The following is a 17583-nucleotide window of genomic DNA, read 5'->3' as shown; positions in this document are numbered from 1 at the left end:
GTTCTTTAAGATTTTCTTCTATTATGTTCCCCAAATTATTTTTCATACTGTGACCTTTAATGCACTAGAATTATAGTACTACATATAGTAATACATACAGACTCCATTTTATTCTCCTTGCCTGTGAACCAGTTTTCCCAGTATTATCTACTAAGTGTTTATTTGTTGCAACACACATTTTAGTGTTGTTTTCTTATCTACATACAACTGCCTTCGAACTTTCTATTCTCTTCCATTGATGTTTTTTCTGTTCTTTTGCCAATTCCATTTTGATTTTAATATTATATCCTTGTGTTAGTATCTCCTTTCTCTCAAATTTTGTGCTTTTCATTTCCATTTCTGTTGTAATAGCATTGATTGGAATCTCCTCTATTGTGTTAAATAACAATGATAATAGTGGGTATTCTTGCCTTGGTCATGATCTTAAGAAAAATCTATAAAATGTCTCCATAAATATAATATTTTATATTTTTTCATAATACACTGAAGGATAGATACATTGAAGCAGATGAGGATTATGCAATTGGTTTACATTTCAAATTCTTCATATTCAGTTACAACAATAATACTCATGTCAATGAATTTGAAACAGCATCAATATGGTTCTGAACAGTTCCTATATTAGGGCAATAAAATATAAAATGTATATTTATAAACATCGAATACTCAGGATTAAAAATGTATATTTCATTTATACAAAAACCACATTTTTTCACACAATTGTTTTCTCTAGGAACAAAGAGACATACACACTGATTTCAAGTACAATAAATTTCAAATTGCAGTTTTATGAGGTCTCTTTGAAATTAGACAATTTATCTTGTCTCTGTGAATCACGTCAAATTAAGACTCAAATACTTTTATCTAAGAATATTGATAAACATTAAGTATATGAGTTTAAGGAACCTAATATGGTATATGACACATTGAATACAACAAAAAGGTTTGTATGGCTGGGAGCTATGGCTCATGCCTATAATTACAGAAATTTGGGAGGCTGAGGCAAGAGGATTGCTTGATCCCAAGAATTTGAGACCTGGGCAGCAAAGTGAGACCCCATTTCTACAAAAAATTAGAAACCTTAGCCAGGCATGGTTTGGCACACCTGCGGTCCCAGCTACATGGGGAAGGTGAGGCAGGATAATTGTTTGAATGCAGAAGGTTGAGGCTATAGTGAGCCATCTTCATGCCACTGCATATGCCTGAGTGACAGAGCAAGATCCTGTCTCAAAACATAAAGAAACAAATAGTATTTCATTCCAGTAGATGTTTACCTTTGATGCATATGCATTCTATAAATATGAGACAATACTGTGTTCTTATATGTAATTTTGTGATGAATTTACATAATACATTATTATAACTTTATAACATTTCAATAAAATATCAATAAAATAAATATTATTAAAATATTCATTATATTCTTCACTACAATGAACACAAATCTTTAAGTAAATACATATAAATTTCGTTAAAATGAAGAAAATTCAATCCAGATGTCTTATTTCTACAATGCCTGTCAATTGGATATTTATTAATCCAGCTTTTAGACTAGACATTTTTTTTCTCATCTAAATGATTAAGAACACACAGGCACAATCAGAGGAGAATATAAAAATTCATATAGTAATTTTGATTTCAATACATTTTATATAAAATATATTAAAATCGCATAGTTGCAGTTTGAATTTTAGACATTTCATAATTAGAAGATTGCTCTAGTAATTTACTTTGTATAGGAAGATTGGATGTTAAAAAGAAAACAAATAACTTTGGAGATAAAATTCCTAGACACATTTCTCAGCCTATATGTAATATTAATTTCCTTGCTCTCCCTCTTTCTCTCGCTCCCTCTCCCTCTATATATGTACATAATTTTTATAACTATAAATAGAATATTTATATATTTGAATATATTTATATATGAATATTCTATTTAACTAATCTTAATTTTATAATGAATTATTTTAGGTAGTGAAATTCTAGAAAAGTACAAAAATGACTTTCATTTGAGATAGAAAACACAAAACTCAAAATTGATTACTATGCAAATGTTTACCTTGTCTAATTCAGTTATAAGGTGACAGTGCTCTTGGTGGGCAATATCTGGAAAGGTTCCTTAATATATAAATGATGTTGCAGATATACACATTTTATCAGTTTATGGCTAGATCATCATAGGTAGTCCCTGGCTAGTTACAATGCTATTATTCAATTTTATCCTTTAATAACAAAGAACTAGCCAAATGTTTTCCCTAATGAAGAGTGATATTTAGCTAGCTCCAGAACTGAGCCACCGTTTCTGATCAGTTTACATTAGACTCACATGGTGGTGATTTGGGAAGCTGTTTTGTTTTAGGGACAGCCTATTTAAAACAGCATATCAGATGTTTCTTGAATATATATCTATGAGTGGCATAAGCATACATATATTTTGTCTTAATAGATAGAATTGACAATTAAAATTGTCAAGCAAGATTCCCAAAGAAAAAATAACATAGTAATTTATTTTGAAAAAGTGTCAGTTTGCAGTAAAGCTGAACGTACTCAAGTTCTATGACCTGGCTAATCCACACCTGGGATTTATTCAAATGTGCACCGGAACACATGTAAAAGAATGTTCATAGAAACATTACTCAGATTGGCTAAAATTGTAAGGAACCCAAATGTTAATCAATATAGAATAGGTAAACAAACAGTGGTATATTTATAAAATGATATAGTATACAGTAATGAAAAATTCCACCTGAGAAAACATGAGTGGATCTCACAGATATGGTGTCGAGTGAAAGAACCTAGACACAAGAGGATATGCTGAATGATTCAATTTATACGGTCCTCAATAGGAGGCACACGTATCTAATAACAAGCCAAATGGTGGTTATTTTGGGAGATGGTGGTTAGATTGTGGGCTCTGAATGATGGTTAGATTAAGCAGAACGATTAGGAAATGTGTACGTTATACATGTTATAATTCAATAAAATGTAAATTTAAAAATACTACACCAACTATAGGAAATAATTTTCACATTTAGGTAAGAAAAGTAGATGATCAGAAAAAGAGTAGCGAGAGGATTTTATTTATGAACTTTATTCTTTAGCACTCATTTTTTTTCTCCCTAAATTCTGTGTTTCGGCATTAGGGACTTGCCAACTCAGCCCTTAAATCCTCAGAGATTCCAAAGTTCTTGCCTGGGGCTCCTCCCACTTGGAGGTGGGTAAGGATGGATGTATATAGGGGCACGCACACATACACGGAGAACTGAGCTCCCTTCCGGTTCCACACAATACAACAGGAACTTCACAAACAAGAGCAAAGCTGTGGGAAAAGCAGGTTACGGGTGGCCCCGCGCTAGTTCTCAGGATTTCAGCCGCGGCCCGCTGGACAGCGCCAGGACGACTTCCGCTTCTCTGGGCTAACAGTCGGGCAGGTGCTTCTACTGATCCCCGAGGGACAGCTCCTTGTCCCTGAAAGGCTGTTTTCCCCTAGCTAACCTTGAGAACAAACCACTGAATACGGAACAAAGACGCAACCGCTTTGCTGTTTTTCTTTTCTTTTTTTTTTTTTTTTTTTAATTTAAATTCCGAGTTAACCGGAGCCATTTACTCCCTCTAGAAGCGAAGCTCCAGAGTGTGTGGACAGAACCCTCCCCAGGTCCTGAACGCTTACGGACGGGGCGCAGTGACGCGTGCCCCGCGGGCAGTAAACTTGCAGGGGCGAAAGGGAGAAACATCGATTAAACCCAAATCGTGGGCGTGCAGTACTCAGGGCACTGGAGTGCGTGAAAACTCCAGCGGACTCTGCTGGAAAGGAGATCATGCCCTCTAAGTCTCTTTCCAACCTCTCGGTGACCTCCGGCGCGAACAAGAGCGGTTCCGTTCCAGAGGGGTGGGAAAGGGATTTTCTGCCGGCCTCGGAAGGGACTACCGCGGAGTTAGTGATCCGCTGTGTGATCCCGTCCCTCTACCTGCTCATCATCACCGTGGGCTTGCTGGGCAACATCATGCTGGTGAAGATCTTCGTCACCAACAGCGCCATGAGGAGCGTCCCCAACATCTTAATCTCTAACCTGGCGGCCGGGGACTTGCTACTGCTGCTCACCTGCGTCCCGGCGGACGCTTCGCGTTACTTCTTCGACGAGTGGATGTTCGGCAAGGTGGGCTGCAAACTGATCCCGCTCATCCAGCTCACTTCCGTGGGGGTTTCCGTGTTCACTGTCACTGCCCTCAGCGCCGACAGGTAAGAGCACAGGTAGCTGTGGGTGGCTTGGAAAAGTCGTGGAGAGAGGCGGGGAGAGAAGACTCACCCGAGTGCACCTACTGGCAGAAGGACGCAAGGAAAGGTTGGGTATCCAGAGGAAGAGAGGGAGAGAGTGCGTACCTGGGAAGCAGAGTAAACAGGGTTAAAATGGACTGAGATGTGAGGCTTGGAAAAATACATGAAAATTACTATGTTTTAAAGAACAAAATTGCATTTAAAATTGCATATCCTAGTCTGACTTCTGACACTTAGGGAATATTATTTCATAGAAAAGCTATAGAAAAAACGTGCAAAAGAGTATCTTGTTGAAGCTTGTTGTGTGTGCTTAAAATCTTGTGAGTGTACTTTCCTTTATGCAATAGAATAAGAATCTAATAGGTAAGAATGTCTGCTTAATATTAGGGAAATATTTAATTTTGATTTTTTTTCAAGTAAGAGGAGAACTTACTTACAGTTATTAACTGAATTTTACTATTTCGTAGAAGTAAAACCAATTACATTAATACATATTCTTTAAGCAGATGACTTATCACTTTCTTCTTGTTTAATACCCGAAGCTAAGAGACTTTTTTTTTTTTCCCCACAGATAGGTACCCAAAATACATCTTTAATATTAAATCTGCTTTTCACATATGTTAAGGGTGTGAAGTGTCTTTTTTGCAGATCAACTAGTTCAACTTTGTCATTTTTCAGATGTGCATATTGAGACCCAGGGAATGTAATTTCTAATGGAAGACAAGGGAGGAAAATCCAAGTCTCCTGACTCCAGGTCCATTTAAGCAGAAGGGAATATTTGGATAGGGGTGAGGGAAAATGCAAAGTTAGCTATCTTTACATGGAGCTGTGGTTTAATTCCCTCAGTGGGAGTGGAGGACTGACTGCAGCTATTTAGATAAACAATTAACTTGAATAATTAAGTTGGTATTCACTCTCCTCTTTAATTTACATATTCAATTGCTAATGAAAAATGAGTCTGTATCTGAATTTCCTGGTATTTGCAATAATACTGGAATACTACTTTGGCATTGAAGAGTTAATCTTCATTGAGGGAAACACGACATTCAACAGAGACTTGAGAAACTGAAAGTAATTCACTTTCTTAAAACCACACTCCTGGAAATTTAGGTGCCTTTTGTATAAATTATGTACCTAGTTTTGTTTATGTGGCAGCATTTCTATTATCTTTTAAAATGTTTTCTCTGAATTCCAAAGCAAAAACATGACTAGTTTAGCTGCTCCTCTTTATGCAATCTTATTTTACCTAGAAAGTTTAAAAAACCTACTTCATGAGTAGAATAAAACTTAATGATTAGCAACCACAATAGTTTCAATTACTATCATTATGCTTTCGTTTTAAAGACATGGTATTGGTAGCAAGACCCAGGGTTGGAGTTTATTTCACACTAGGTTTTACAATCTATTATCATGGTGACACATGACGATTTACACAGGTAAATTTGCCCTGGCCAAGATCAGAGAAAAATAATAATCCTCATATATTTACTGACTTTTTCTGTTTCATTTGTGTGTCGTATACTCTGTGAATACAGAATGAATAATTTAGTAATAATGATAAGGAAAGGTGAGATGCCTCTTCTACTTGGTCTGTAGGCTACGTTGGTCTATGAGTGTGTTTAGGAAATATAAACTAGGAAACCTGAGTAACTGCTGATGAAGTTATGCAATATTTTCCATGATTCACTTAACATGGGTTGGAAATGGTTTGTTATATATTGTCTACACTTCTGTTTTTCTTCTAGAGCATAGCAATCAGTAGTTGATTAGTACTTGATAACCTCTTACTACATCTCACCAAACGCTATGATTTCTTGTGGATGTGGAATCAATTGTAGGATTAATTGTACTTAACACAGTGCTATTTTTTGTGTGTGCGATTTTTCAATCCTCACAACGCTGTGAGATAGGCACTATTATTTTTAAATTAAGAACTTTAAAGCTAAGAAAACTGAGATTAAAAATTCAGTACTATTTTTATGATCACACAGCTAACCATCATGGTGCCAACATGTTTGAACACCATTTAAAGTCTGAACTCTTCACCATTAATCCACAGTATTACAATTCTGGGTATAAGAAATTACTAATAGTATATTTTATTTACCTGCGGACTTAAAAGTTGAGTTTAAAACAAAGCACCCAAGCATAAAAAAAAAAAAAAGAGTACAGGAGCTGATTCATGAGATTTATTACAGTGAAAAAACATCATAAAATGTAACTGCAAAATAAAAGAAGTGCCCTGAATTCAAAATTAAGTAGTAGTTCCAAAAAAACCCTATAATAAACAAATAAACAAAACTCTGTTATTAGAGTCTTTAAACAATAAATTCAATTATTTGTATATATATCCTGTCTTCATACATGGCCTAAGTGTCTTTGCCTAATAAAGTAACAGTAGAGAGTTAAAAAATAGAGATCACAGTACATAGTAAAAATCAGGAAGATAATTAGTTTTCAGAAAGCATATTCCAATGTGAAGTGGATCCTCTTATTCTATACTTCACTGATGTCAGATGTCAGTATCATTAGATTGCAGAGACTAAAATGAAAAACACAAATATTTTGAATCCACCTCGAGGCCTAAATCACTTTGTTTGATATGGCCAAAGGGTGGTCAGATGACACTGGTATCTGTGATTATTATTATATTTTACTTTTTTGAGACAGAATCTTGCTCTGTCGTTCAGGCTGGAGTGTAGGGGCGTGATCTTGGCTCACTGCAACCTCTGCCTCCTGGGTTCAAGCAAATCTCCTGCCTCAGCCTCCCGAGTAGCTGAGACTACAGGTGCACACCATTATGCCTGGCTAATTTTTGTATTTTTAGTAGAGATAGGGTTTCACCATGTTGGCCAGGCTGGTCTCGAACTGCTGACCTCAAGCAATCTGCCTGCCTGGGCCTCTCAAAGTGTTGGAATTACAGGTGTGAGCCACCGCGCCCGACTGGTGTCTGTGATTATTAATCCTTGACTTTCCATACTCTTCCAAGGAGTTTCAGCAGACACATCCCTAGGCAACAGCATTTGTGCCCACTGCAGTCATGCCTCAGAGGCACATCATCATAACCAGTATGGCTGGAGGAGAGACAGTGCATGGTATGAAGTGGTGATAGTGGTGATCTTAATTTATTATCATTTTTTACTGTTATCTTGATAGACATTTTTCTTACAATTTTGAAAATGTACATTGGTTGCTTGCTTACATAAAGTAGTTGATTAAAAGTATTTCTATATTCTATGTTGTATGATGTTTCTAACAGTTTCATACATACACACAAACACACACACGTTCCCACCTTCCACCGTGGAGTTTTGGGACATGTGTGCTGTGACATCAGGTTGGCGGCACCCCATAAGCCGTATTTTGCTTATGGTTGGTGTTATAGTGATCTCCTTCTCTATCTACGAGTAGCTGCATTTCCAAATTTGGAATGTTATTTCTTTGATTCTTGAAGACCTTTTGGCCTCTGATGGCACATTATTAAAATGCAAATAACTCTTAGGAATGGAGTTTTCCTTTCTCCTTCATAGGAAAAATTCTCACAGATTCCTAGTGCTAAACTGTAAACTTTATAATTTCATGTATTAACAAATATAAAATTAGATATCAATTCTTTATTCTGGCTTCTTATATGCTAACCAAAATGCACTTATAAATTAAATTTTAAAATACAAATTATAAAAACTATAAAAAATAAACTAATATTAGTTTAATGTATTGGGTGACATTTTTTTCTGATACCAAACAGCCAATGTTGGATTAAATGCAAAAATAATATTTTACCAAATCTGATTAAATTTCTAATATATTGATAATTACTAATAAAAAGTCATAAGTTTTTGTGCGCTGGTTAGGATAATCAGATTTTATTCCATAACTAGGTCAGTAGATAAATTCTTGAATCATTAATATTAGTTGCATATTATATCAATGCAAACAGACATTCTATTGAGTGTAATTATTTGTTAAGATACTGAAATAGATTGGATACAGGCCCTGGGTCTAACACTCCCTAGGATTCATAGGACTTTTCCATCAGTCTTCATCTAGTGGTGGGAGGGCATGCTGTTAACTGTTTGCTGCTTTCTCATCAAAATTCCTAACTGAAGCTCAGGTTCAAGTTAACCAGCTGCCCCTGACTGGAGATGATGTTTTCTCCTTTGCTCCATAGCCCTTGCCTCTCAGTCTCGTAATTGGTAGTGAGATTGGCACCAAGAGTGTGCTTCTAACTCTTTAAAAGAATAGTTCACATTCACCCTATAATACTAGAGTGATGACTTATTTATGTTAAATTTATTTTTGTTCAACTTTGTATTACTCACACTGAAATTGGGTAACTTACAAAGAAAAGAGGTTTAATTGACTCACAGTTCCACAGGCTGTACAGGGGGCATGGCTGGGGAGGCCTCAGGAGACTTAGAATCATGGCAGACGGGTGAAGGGGTAGCAAACATGTCTCCACATGGTAGCAGGAGAGAAAGAGCTAAGGGGGAAGTGCTACAACCTTTCAAACAACCAGATCTCACGATAACTCACTTACTACCACAAGAACAGAAAAGGGAAATTTGCCCCCATGATCCAGTCACCTCCCATCAGGTCCCTCTGTCAACACTGGGGATTACAATTCTATGTGAGATTTGGGTGGGGATACAGAGCCAAACCATATCAAACTTGTGACAGGAGAATTTAAGGCAGCTTAAAAATCAAGATACAAACAACACACCACAGGACTAAAAAGGGAGGAAATCAAGGGTGGGGAAAAGAAAAGTTGGAAAATATAAAATGACCCATACTTTCACAAAATGCGAGTCATAGGTTTTTCTGAGAGCTTTCTAGTTGCCTTTTCAAAAAGAAAAAAAATTGCTTTCCATAACAAATGCTCTGTTGTTATTTTTATATAACCATAGAAACAGAATCCATTGTAGTTTCTGCACATAATTTATTAGTTTTTAATTTGAATTTACAGGGCTTATTGTTAAATAAAGGTTATTATACTCAAATAAATTAGATATCTTTTACTCATTGATCTTGAACACTTCTAGTTTATCTCTTTCTTTTATACTTAGAAGTAATTTCACACACTGAATTAGGCACTGTATAATTCTCACAAGATTCATAATATTGCCATAATTTATATGTTGCTTATAGCTTTTGAAGATTATCCATCTATCTTGATCTGAAACTTTTGGGGCACACTACAAATAAGGAGGGATTACATCAGGCTTGGGTTTATGGTTCCTGGGTGCTAACCATGTATCCGTTACATCCAAATGTTTTAGTTGGAGAAAAATAATAAAACAGCACAAAACTCATGGCCACAAGGTGGTGTTTTCCTTATTTGCAAAATAAGATTCATGTCTTCCTCATGATGTGACATATCATAATTAAAGAGCAGGCATCTGATTCTTCAAATACTTAATTTCTGCTGGATTCTGGATACTATCTATTCTGTTGCTGAATGTGCACCCATTGCACTGGACAGCCTTGCTGGAAGCCTGTGGCAAAGATGCTCACTGTTGCACACAACTCTCTTAAAACATGGTTTCTAAACCCAGCTTATCATCAGAATCACCTGGAAATCTTAGTATGCAGAATCCCACACTTCACATTCTAGGGACTCTGCATTAGTAAGTCTACAGAGAAGCCTAATCATATTCTCTCTCTCTCTCTCTTTTTTTTTTTTAATTTTTATTTATTTATTTATTTATTTTTACTTCTCTAGGTGTTTCTGAATATTGATGCATCTTAGGCATCACTGGATTAGACTCAGTCTCCATTTGTCATCACCATTCCCACTTCAACATAATACCCAACAACTCCTACCACAATTGCTCCTAATAAGGATCTCCTTGTTGCTCAGGCTATAGTTTCAACCATTTATTGAGACCCTATGGACTCTATTGGCCAGCCCAGGCATTGTGTTATGTATTAGAGATATAATAGTAAGCAAGACCTTTCTCTTATCATACAGTTTACACTCAGACTTTTTGTGGACCTATTCCTTGCCTGATAAATGAAAGTTTAATAAAAAAAGAAAGAAAGAAAGAAATTTTGGGTAGTGTCATTAGAAAGATTAGTGTAGATGGAGATTTTTGAGATGCTATGATGACTCTGTAAGAGGTAAAAAAGATCCCATTTTTATTATTTATTTTGTTTCATGATTAAATGTAATTATCTCTTTACATTAAAATTTAAACTACACAGATGTTACAAACGAGATCCAAAATAAGAATTGATGAAGAAATCTATTTATTTATTGAGGTTTAATACATGAATAGTGATTATTTTTCTCTTTATATGCCATTTGATCAAAATTCTCTAGTGTTTAGTTTTCAGTTAGGGATATTCTCCTGAGACCATTTGTAAGGGAAAACGTACCTTTTTACACGTACCTGCTATGCTAATATACACAGTGAAACACTTTTTATACTAAGAAATACTTTTCCTCACATTTCTATAAATATTTGAAGGAAGCATGATAAAACATGTCCACATTAATTTGCACAATCTCATTTTAATTTCTGCTTTTTAATTGTTTCAAAGGTACACACAGTTGGTATACAACATTTTCTTCGACACTCATAAGCTATGTCTCAGTACTAATAACATTTTGGTAAGTGTTTATAGTATTTTCAGCTATAATTCTGTTTTTGTAGGATTTTCAATTCTGCCCTTTTATTCAAATGTGTATCATTTAGAGACTATCATTGGGGTCTATCCTTTTCTTGCAGGAGGTGGCTCATAATCCTCCTTGTTGGAAAGGCCAACATTTCTGCTAGGTTCTTGCTTTCCTTAAACCAAGATTTCTGTATATGTTTCTAGCAATCTTATCAAAGTGAGAGATTTATTGTCTTAATTTCTATTTAAAGTTTCTCTATATCTTTTATGGTTATAATGCCTGTTTGGTATGAATGTTTATGTTGGCCAATATCCATATGTTGAAATCCTACCCCCAAGATGATGGCATTAAGAGGTGGGCCTTTGGGAGATGATTAGTTCATGAGAGTGGGGCCCGCATGAATGGGATTCATACTCTTATAAAAGACTCCAAGGAGACCCTTGACCTTTCCACCATTTGAATAAGCAGCAAGAAGATCTATCTATGTAAAAAAGGGGGACTCTCACCAGACACTGAATCTCTCAATGCCTTTATGTTAGATTTCCTAGTCTTGAGAATTGTGACAAATTTCTGTTGTTTATAAGCTGCCCAGTGTATGGTACTTTATTAGAGCAGCCCAGGTAAACTATGACAGTACCTCTACAATAGTATATGTGGTTAGATATGAGGTAGAGAAGAGACATTTTCTTCTCCTTTTTAAATATGTGCAGGAAAGTTCAGAATACCCTTCACGGTTTTTGATAATCTAGAAAGAAGGCTTGATCTTTTTGTAGTGATAACCTCTCTGCCCTTTCCTTGTCTTCTTCCACAGAAAAAAGAAATTGCAATCAGTTTTTTGGTACTTTCCTCTTAAATATGAATTGTCAGTCAATAATAATGCAAATTTATTGGGAGAGATTACAGTACAAAGAGATCAAACAAACAAATCTGGAACTAGGCTGGAAAGAGATTAAATGCTTATTTCTGTATTAGTTTTATAGATACATAGCAAGAGCTGGTTGCAGTAGCTCATACCTATAACCCCAGCACTTTGGGAGTCTTAGGTGGGCAGATCACTTGAGCCCAGGAGGAGTTTGAGACCAGCCTGAGCAGCATAGTAAAACCTCGTCTCTACAAAAATGCAAAAATTAGCAAGGCTTGGTGGCACGTCTGTAGTCCTAGCTACTTGGGAGGCTAAGGTGGGAGGATTGCTTGAATCTGGGAGGTGGAGGGTGCAGTGAGCTGAGATCAGGCAACTGCACTCCAGCCTGGGTGACAGAGTGAGACCCTGTCAAAAAAAAAAAAAAAAAAAAAGATATATGGCAAGAGTGTACACATATAAAATAGGAATAGGACACGATAAAAAAATTTGAAAACATGAAAAAACTTATAGGAACTTATATCAACAAAAGATGATAAAAATTTTAAAATTCAGAAAAAATGATGGAAAATAAAGCTTACAGAATATCTTAGAAATTAAAATCAAGAAGAAGGTGAAGATGTGCTTGATAGATGTGATTTTCCAAAAAATATCAGAGATTGGGTAATAATTCAGATTTGTCTAACTAAAATCATGTGGTACTGCATCTTATTTGCTAAGTATATTATCACTTGAAATACTTTAAAGAGAAATATAAAAAAATTGAGCTTTACATACCATTTTGAATTATTTGCATCATCATTCCCTTACTCAATATGTGTGTTTGAGTTAGCTGCAGAAAGTTTTGGATTGTTTACTGTGTCCTGGAGTGTGATTCCTTTATCACTAGTACATTGTTGGTATATTGCCATTAATATTTTAGGTTGGAGGAGAAAATAACTTTATGGGATTTTGACAAGATATAAATTTGAGCTATAAAGACAAAATATTGTTCTGCTTTCAAGTTTTTCAGTCCTTATTATTGGATTATGGAGAAAATCTCAATCTAGATTAGTCTTTTATTTATTTTATTTTGTCAAAATATAGTATGACCAATCCAGATTAGTTTCTAAAATTCATTAATGTCCTTAGAAAAAGAGTGAAAGGGTTCACACTCAGAAGTTATGGAAAAGTATCAAGGAAGGATTGAATAATATTATTTTGTGAACATCTTATATTTTGGTATTCAATACATTATGATAGATGTAACATATATAGATTTAGAAGAATTTAATAGGTAAACAAATGTCCAGGATTTTGGAAATGAAATAACTAGGATTTAGAAAATGCCAATTTAAAATATTTTTCTCTCCCTTCCTGTTTTCTGTGCTAGTAAGTAGTGGAATGACTTGTAGACTGAGAGACACCAGGAACCTTAGGTCTTACATATACTTTTAAGCAACCAGGGAATAAATAAATTTGAGCTACAAAGACAGAATATTGTTGGCATCTCTCTTACTAAGCAGGATGTCTTTCTCTTCACCCACCTTCCTTCCTTCCTTCCTTCCTTCCTTCCTTCCTTCCTTCCTTCCTTCCTTCCTTCCTTCCTTCCTTCCTTCCTTCCTTCCTTCCTTCCTTCTCTTTCCCTTCCCTTCCCTGCCCTGCCTTTCCTTTCCTTTCCTTTCCTTTCCTTTCCTTTCCTTTCCTTTCCTTTCCTTTCCTTTCCTTTCCTTTCCTTTCCTTTCCTTTCCTTTCCTTTCCTTTCCTTTCCTTTCCTTTCCTTTCCTTTCCTTTCCTTTCCTTTCCTTTCCTTTCCTTTCCTTTCCTTTCCTTTTCTCTTTCTCTCTTCCTTTCTTTCCTTCTTTGCTTCTTTTCCTTTCTTCCTTTTTCTTTCTTTCTTTCTTTCTTTCTTTCTTTCTTTCTTTCTTTCTTTCTTTCTTTCTTTCTTTCTTTCTTTCTTCTCTCTCTTTCTCTCTCTCTCTCTCTCTCTTTCTTTCTTTTCTTTTCTTTCTCTATTCTCTTTCCTTTCTTTCTTTCTGGAATAACTTGAGATGTATCGTTTTCCCAGGTACAGAGCCATCGTTAACCCCATGGACATGCAGACATCAGGGGCAGTGCTGTGGACCTGTGTGAAGGCCGTGGGTATCTGGTGGTCTCTGTGTTGTTGGCAGTTCCCGAAGCAGTGTTTTCAGAAGTGGCATGCATCAGTAGCTTGGATAATAGCAGCTTCACAGCATGTATCCCCTACCCTCAAACAGATGAATTACATCCAAAGATTCATTCAGTGCTCATTTTCTTGGTCTATTTCCTCACACCACTTGCTATTATTAGCATTTATTATTATCATATTGCAAAGACCTTAATTAAGAGTGCACACAATCTTCCTGGAGAATACAATGAACATACCAAAAAACAGGTAAGCTTGGTAGGTGTGGGTTGGTGTGTGCTGGTCAGAACAAGTAACTGCTATTTATTGTTTCATTTTGTGGGTTTTTAATCCTAGACTGATGATTACAGAGTTGGGCCTTCACAGGCCTTAACTAGAAGGGATATATGGGGATCTCTAATATATGGTCATATCAGAGCCCTGCAAGGCCCATTTAGGTTCAGTTTATCATTTATCTGGATCTGTGATAAGACCTGACATTCCACCATTAGAAATTAATGTATTGAAAGACCTGTTTTACACGCAGAGTTTTATGTAACAAACAACATAATAAACCAGAAAAATTTCACATATGAGCACACATTAATTTAATTCTTGTTTCTTCTCCCATTGACCCACTAAGGATGGCAGGGAGTATAGAAGAAGGATGCACCAGGAAAGGACTATAGGACACTGCCTGGGATCTGGGGATGGGATTTGGGTGTAAGTCAGAATGAGAGATGAGGAGAATAGCAGGAGTAGCAGAAAAGGAACCCAAAGGTGCAATCCAAAGGTGGGCTGGCGTTGAAGCAATATGTGACCCAACTCAAATTTGTAACTTTCCCTACAAAGATAATATGCTCATTTAAAAATTACATCATGCACCTTATGTACTTTTTCTTTCTTCAAGAATATGCACTACTAATTTAAGGTAAAAATCAACTGTGTTAGTACACAAAGAGATAGAAATAGTGTTCTTGTGAGAAAAAGTGTCTGGTTATACATTTGTGTACCGCTAGAAAAAAACTTCTAATGAGTTTTGCAGGTACAGAGTAGTTACTGATGCTTGTTTCCAAATTAAAAGCAAAGAAATTGAATCACAGATCATTTAAAATTTACTGGAACATAGATGGAGCATTAGGCTGGGGCCTTGGGTATGTTAGCAGCAGCAGAAACTAGTAAAGATTTCTTGCATGGAAGGTAACCTTTATGAATTGGTGGCCATCAGCATCAAAGATCCACATCAGCTTTAAAGACTTAAAAAATCACCCAATTATTGAAGGCATTGATAAATTCACAGACTTTATCTAAATATTTGGCATCAGTGAGGCAACGTATTCAGATCATTGGCTCACTGTGCTTTCTATTTTATATAATCAGTTGTTTTATCTGAGCCCTGTGATCCAATTTGTATCTCAGTTAGGTATTTGAGTATTTGCTTTTGGTTTCTAAAGTTGAGTTTTTCTCATATACACAGCCCTTGCTTCACTTTTGAATTTTTTAATGGCCTTGGCCTGCCTGCATTGTTTTCATGAATTTCCCTATTGGGACCTATAAACTCTGGCAGGGCAACTGGGTCTTGACATCTGCTGAGAAACAATCTCAATGCTAACAGCCTGCCTGTGCACTTGAATCTCCAAGTATAGACCACTGTGACATTCTTGCACTCATCTTCCACCTGGAAGGGATGACACTGCTTAAAAAGATAAATTTCACATTTGACTTTCTTAGGATTGATTGTTGGGTCGCATAACTTATGCCCCTGGGATCCATGTGGAATATCACATTCTGCTTCCTGGCCTGGGTTCCTCTTCAGTTGCACCTTTCTCTGCTTCCTCCATCACCCCTGTACTGCTACCTACCATTAGATGTGTTCCAATCCCAAACCTTTCCAGTCTTCTTTGGAATATTCTAGTTGACGACCAATAGTATTCACTCAGAAAATATTATGATACCTACAACAAATGTCTTTCAATAAATCAGTATTCCACCTTCATATTGCCTTAATTAAATATTTAAACAAATTAGACATATATAAGCTACCCCTTGAACTACTGATGTTAGGAAATTGCTTTTAGATTAAAAAATATTGATGCCCAGTCTTTGAGTTTTATTTATTACATTCCTGAATAACCTCTTAGAAACAGTAAACATAATATGTAAATTTTATGGAGAAGGAAAATTTATTTTTATTTGTAAATGTGACAATACAGTAATGTTTACAGGACTCACAGTTATATCAGATGCTTTTGATTTGTGTAAGTCAGAAGTTTAAATCTCAAGTTGTTGTTTTGTTTTCCTATGGAGTGGTAGTTTTAAAAAGTCAAGCTAGCAGGGCGCGGTGGCTCACACCTGTAATCCCAGCACTTTGGGAGGCCGAGGCGGGCGGATCACAAGGTCAGGAGAACGAGACCATCCTGGCTAACACGGTGAAACCTCATCTCTACTAAAAATACAAAAAATTACCTGGGCGTGGTGGCCGGCGCCTGTAGTCCCAGCTACTCCGGAGGCTGAGGCAGCAGAATGGCTTGAACCCGGGAGGTGGAGCTTGCAGTGAGCAGAGATCCCTCCACTGCACTCCAGTCTGGGCGGCAGGGAGAGACTGTCTCAAAAAAAAAAAAAAAAAAAAAAAAAGAAAAAAGAAAAAAGGAAAGTCAAGCCCTGCCTCATTAGATCAATATTTCCTATTTAAAACACCTTTATTTTTTTAAAACACCAAAGCTTGAATATATTCTATGATTTATCAATTTAGTGGATTTAATACAAACAGAAATCATTTATATTTATGTTACACACAATGAGGCATTAAGCAAAAAGAAAATAAATAAATAATATGAAGACATAGCATTTATTAACTTACCACCTAGTTTTGTATAAGCTGTCAAATATTTTTTAATGCAAATAATGTAGTGACCAAAATAAACTTTCTCAAACTGTTAAAATCCATCATCACTTTGGTGAGGAAAATAAATAATTTATGTATTTCGGATGTATTATCATACTGTAAATTTTGCTCTTTCCCGACTTGATAAAGTTGGGATGTGGCTGGTTCCATTTTCATTTTAACCAATGGGATTAATTTCTTATATTTGCAGATGGAAACACGGAAACGCCTGGCTAAAATTGTGCTTGTCTTTGTGGGCTGCTTCATCTTCTGTTGGTTCCCAAACCACATCCTTTACATGTATCGGTCTTTCAACTATAATGAGATTGATCCATCTCTAGGCCACATGATTGTCACCTTAGTTGTCCGGGTTCTCAGTTTTTGCAGTTCTTGTGTCAACCCATTTGCTCTTTACCTACTCAGTGAAAGCTTCAGGAGGCATTTCAACAGCCAACTCTGCTGTGGGAGGAAGTCCTATCAAGAGAGGGGAATCAGCTACCTACTCAGCTCTTCAGCGGTGCATATGACATCTCTGAAAAGCAATGCTAAGAACATGGTGACCAATTCTGTTTTACTAAATGGGCACAGCATGAAACAGGAAATGGCACTGTGATTTTGGCCATTCAACTCACTACCTGGAGAGAACTTAGTAACTGTTAAAATTCTTGTTCAGCAGATCAGAACTAAATAATGATCCCATTCTTGCTGTTGCTTAGCCAATTTATTAGGCAATTGCATGATTGACTCAGAAAATGCAAGACATTTTTTCTCTACACTAGACTTTATTTTTTTCTCTTTTCATTTCCTAATCATTAGAATA

At 36.1% G+C, this 17583-nt stretch overlaps 1 protein-coding gene across 1 annotated transcript; it reads left to right on the top strand.

Annotated features, from left to right (window-relative positions):
* Positions 1 to 3818: 3818 nt before the first annotated feature.
* NMBR (neuromedin B receptor) lies at positions 3819 to 17376 on the top strand. The gene is given in 4 exon segments (XM_010354964.2): positions 3819 to 4240; positions 13802 to 13881; positions 13884 to 14149; positions 16975 to 17376. Coding segments are annotated over 4 exon segments (1170 nt in total).
* Positions 17377 to 17583: the final 207 nt, after the last annotated feature.

This window comes from Rhinopithecus roxellana, chromosome 4 (assembly GCF_007565055.1).
Source record: "Rhinopithecus roxellana isolate Shanxi Qingling chromosome 4, ASM756505v1, whole genome shotgun sequence".
Lineage (NCBI taxonomy): Eukaryota > Metazoa > Chordata > Mammalia > Primates > Cercopithecidae > Rhinopithecus > Rhinopithecus roxellana.
This window is presented reverse-complemented; position numbering and strand designations above follow the sequence as displayed.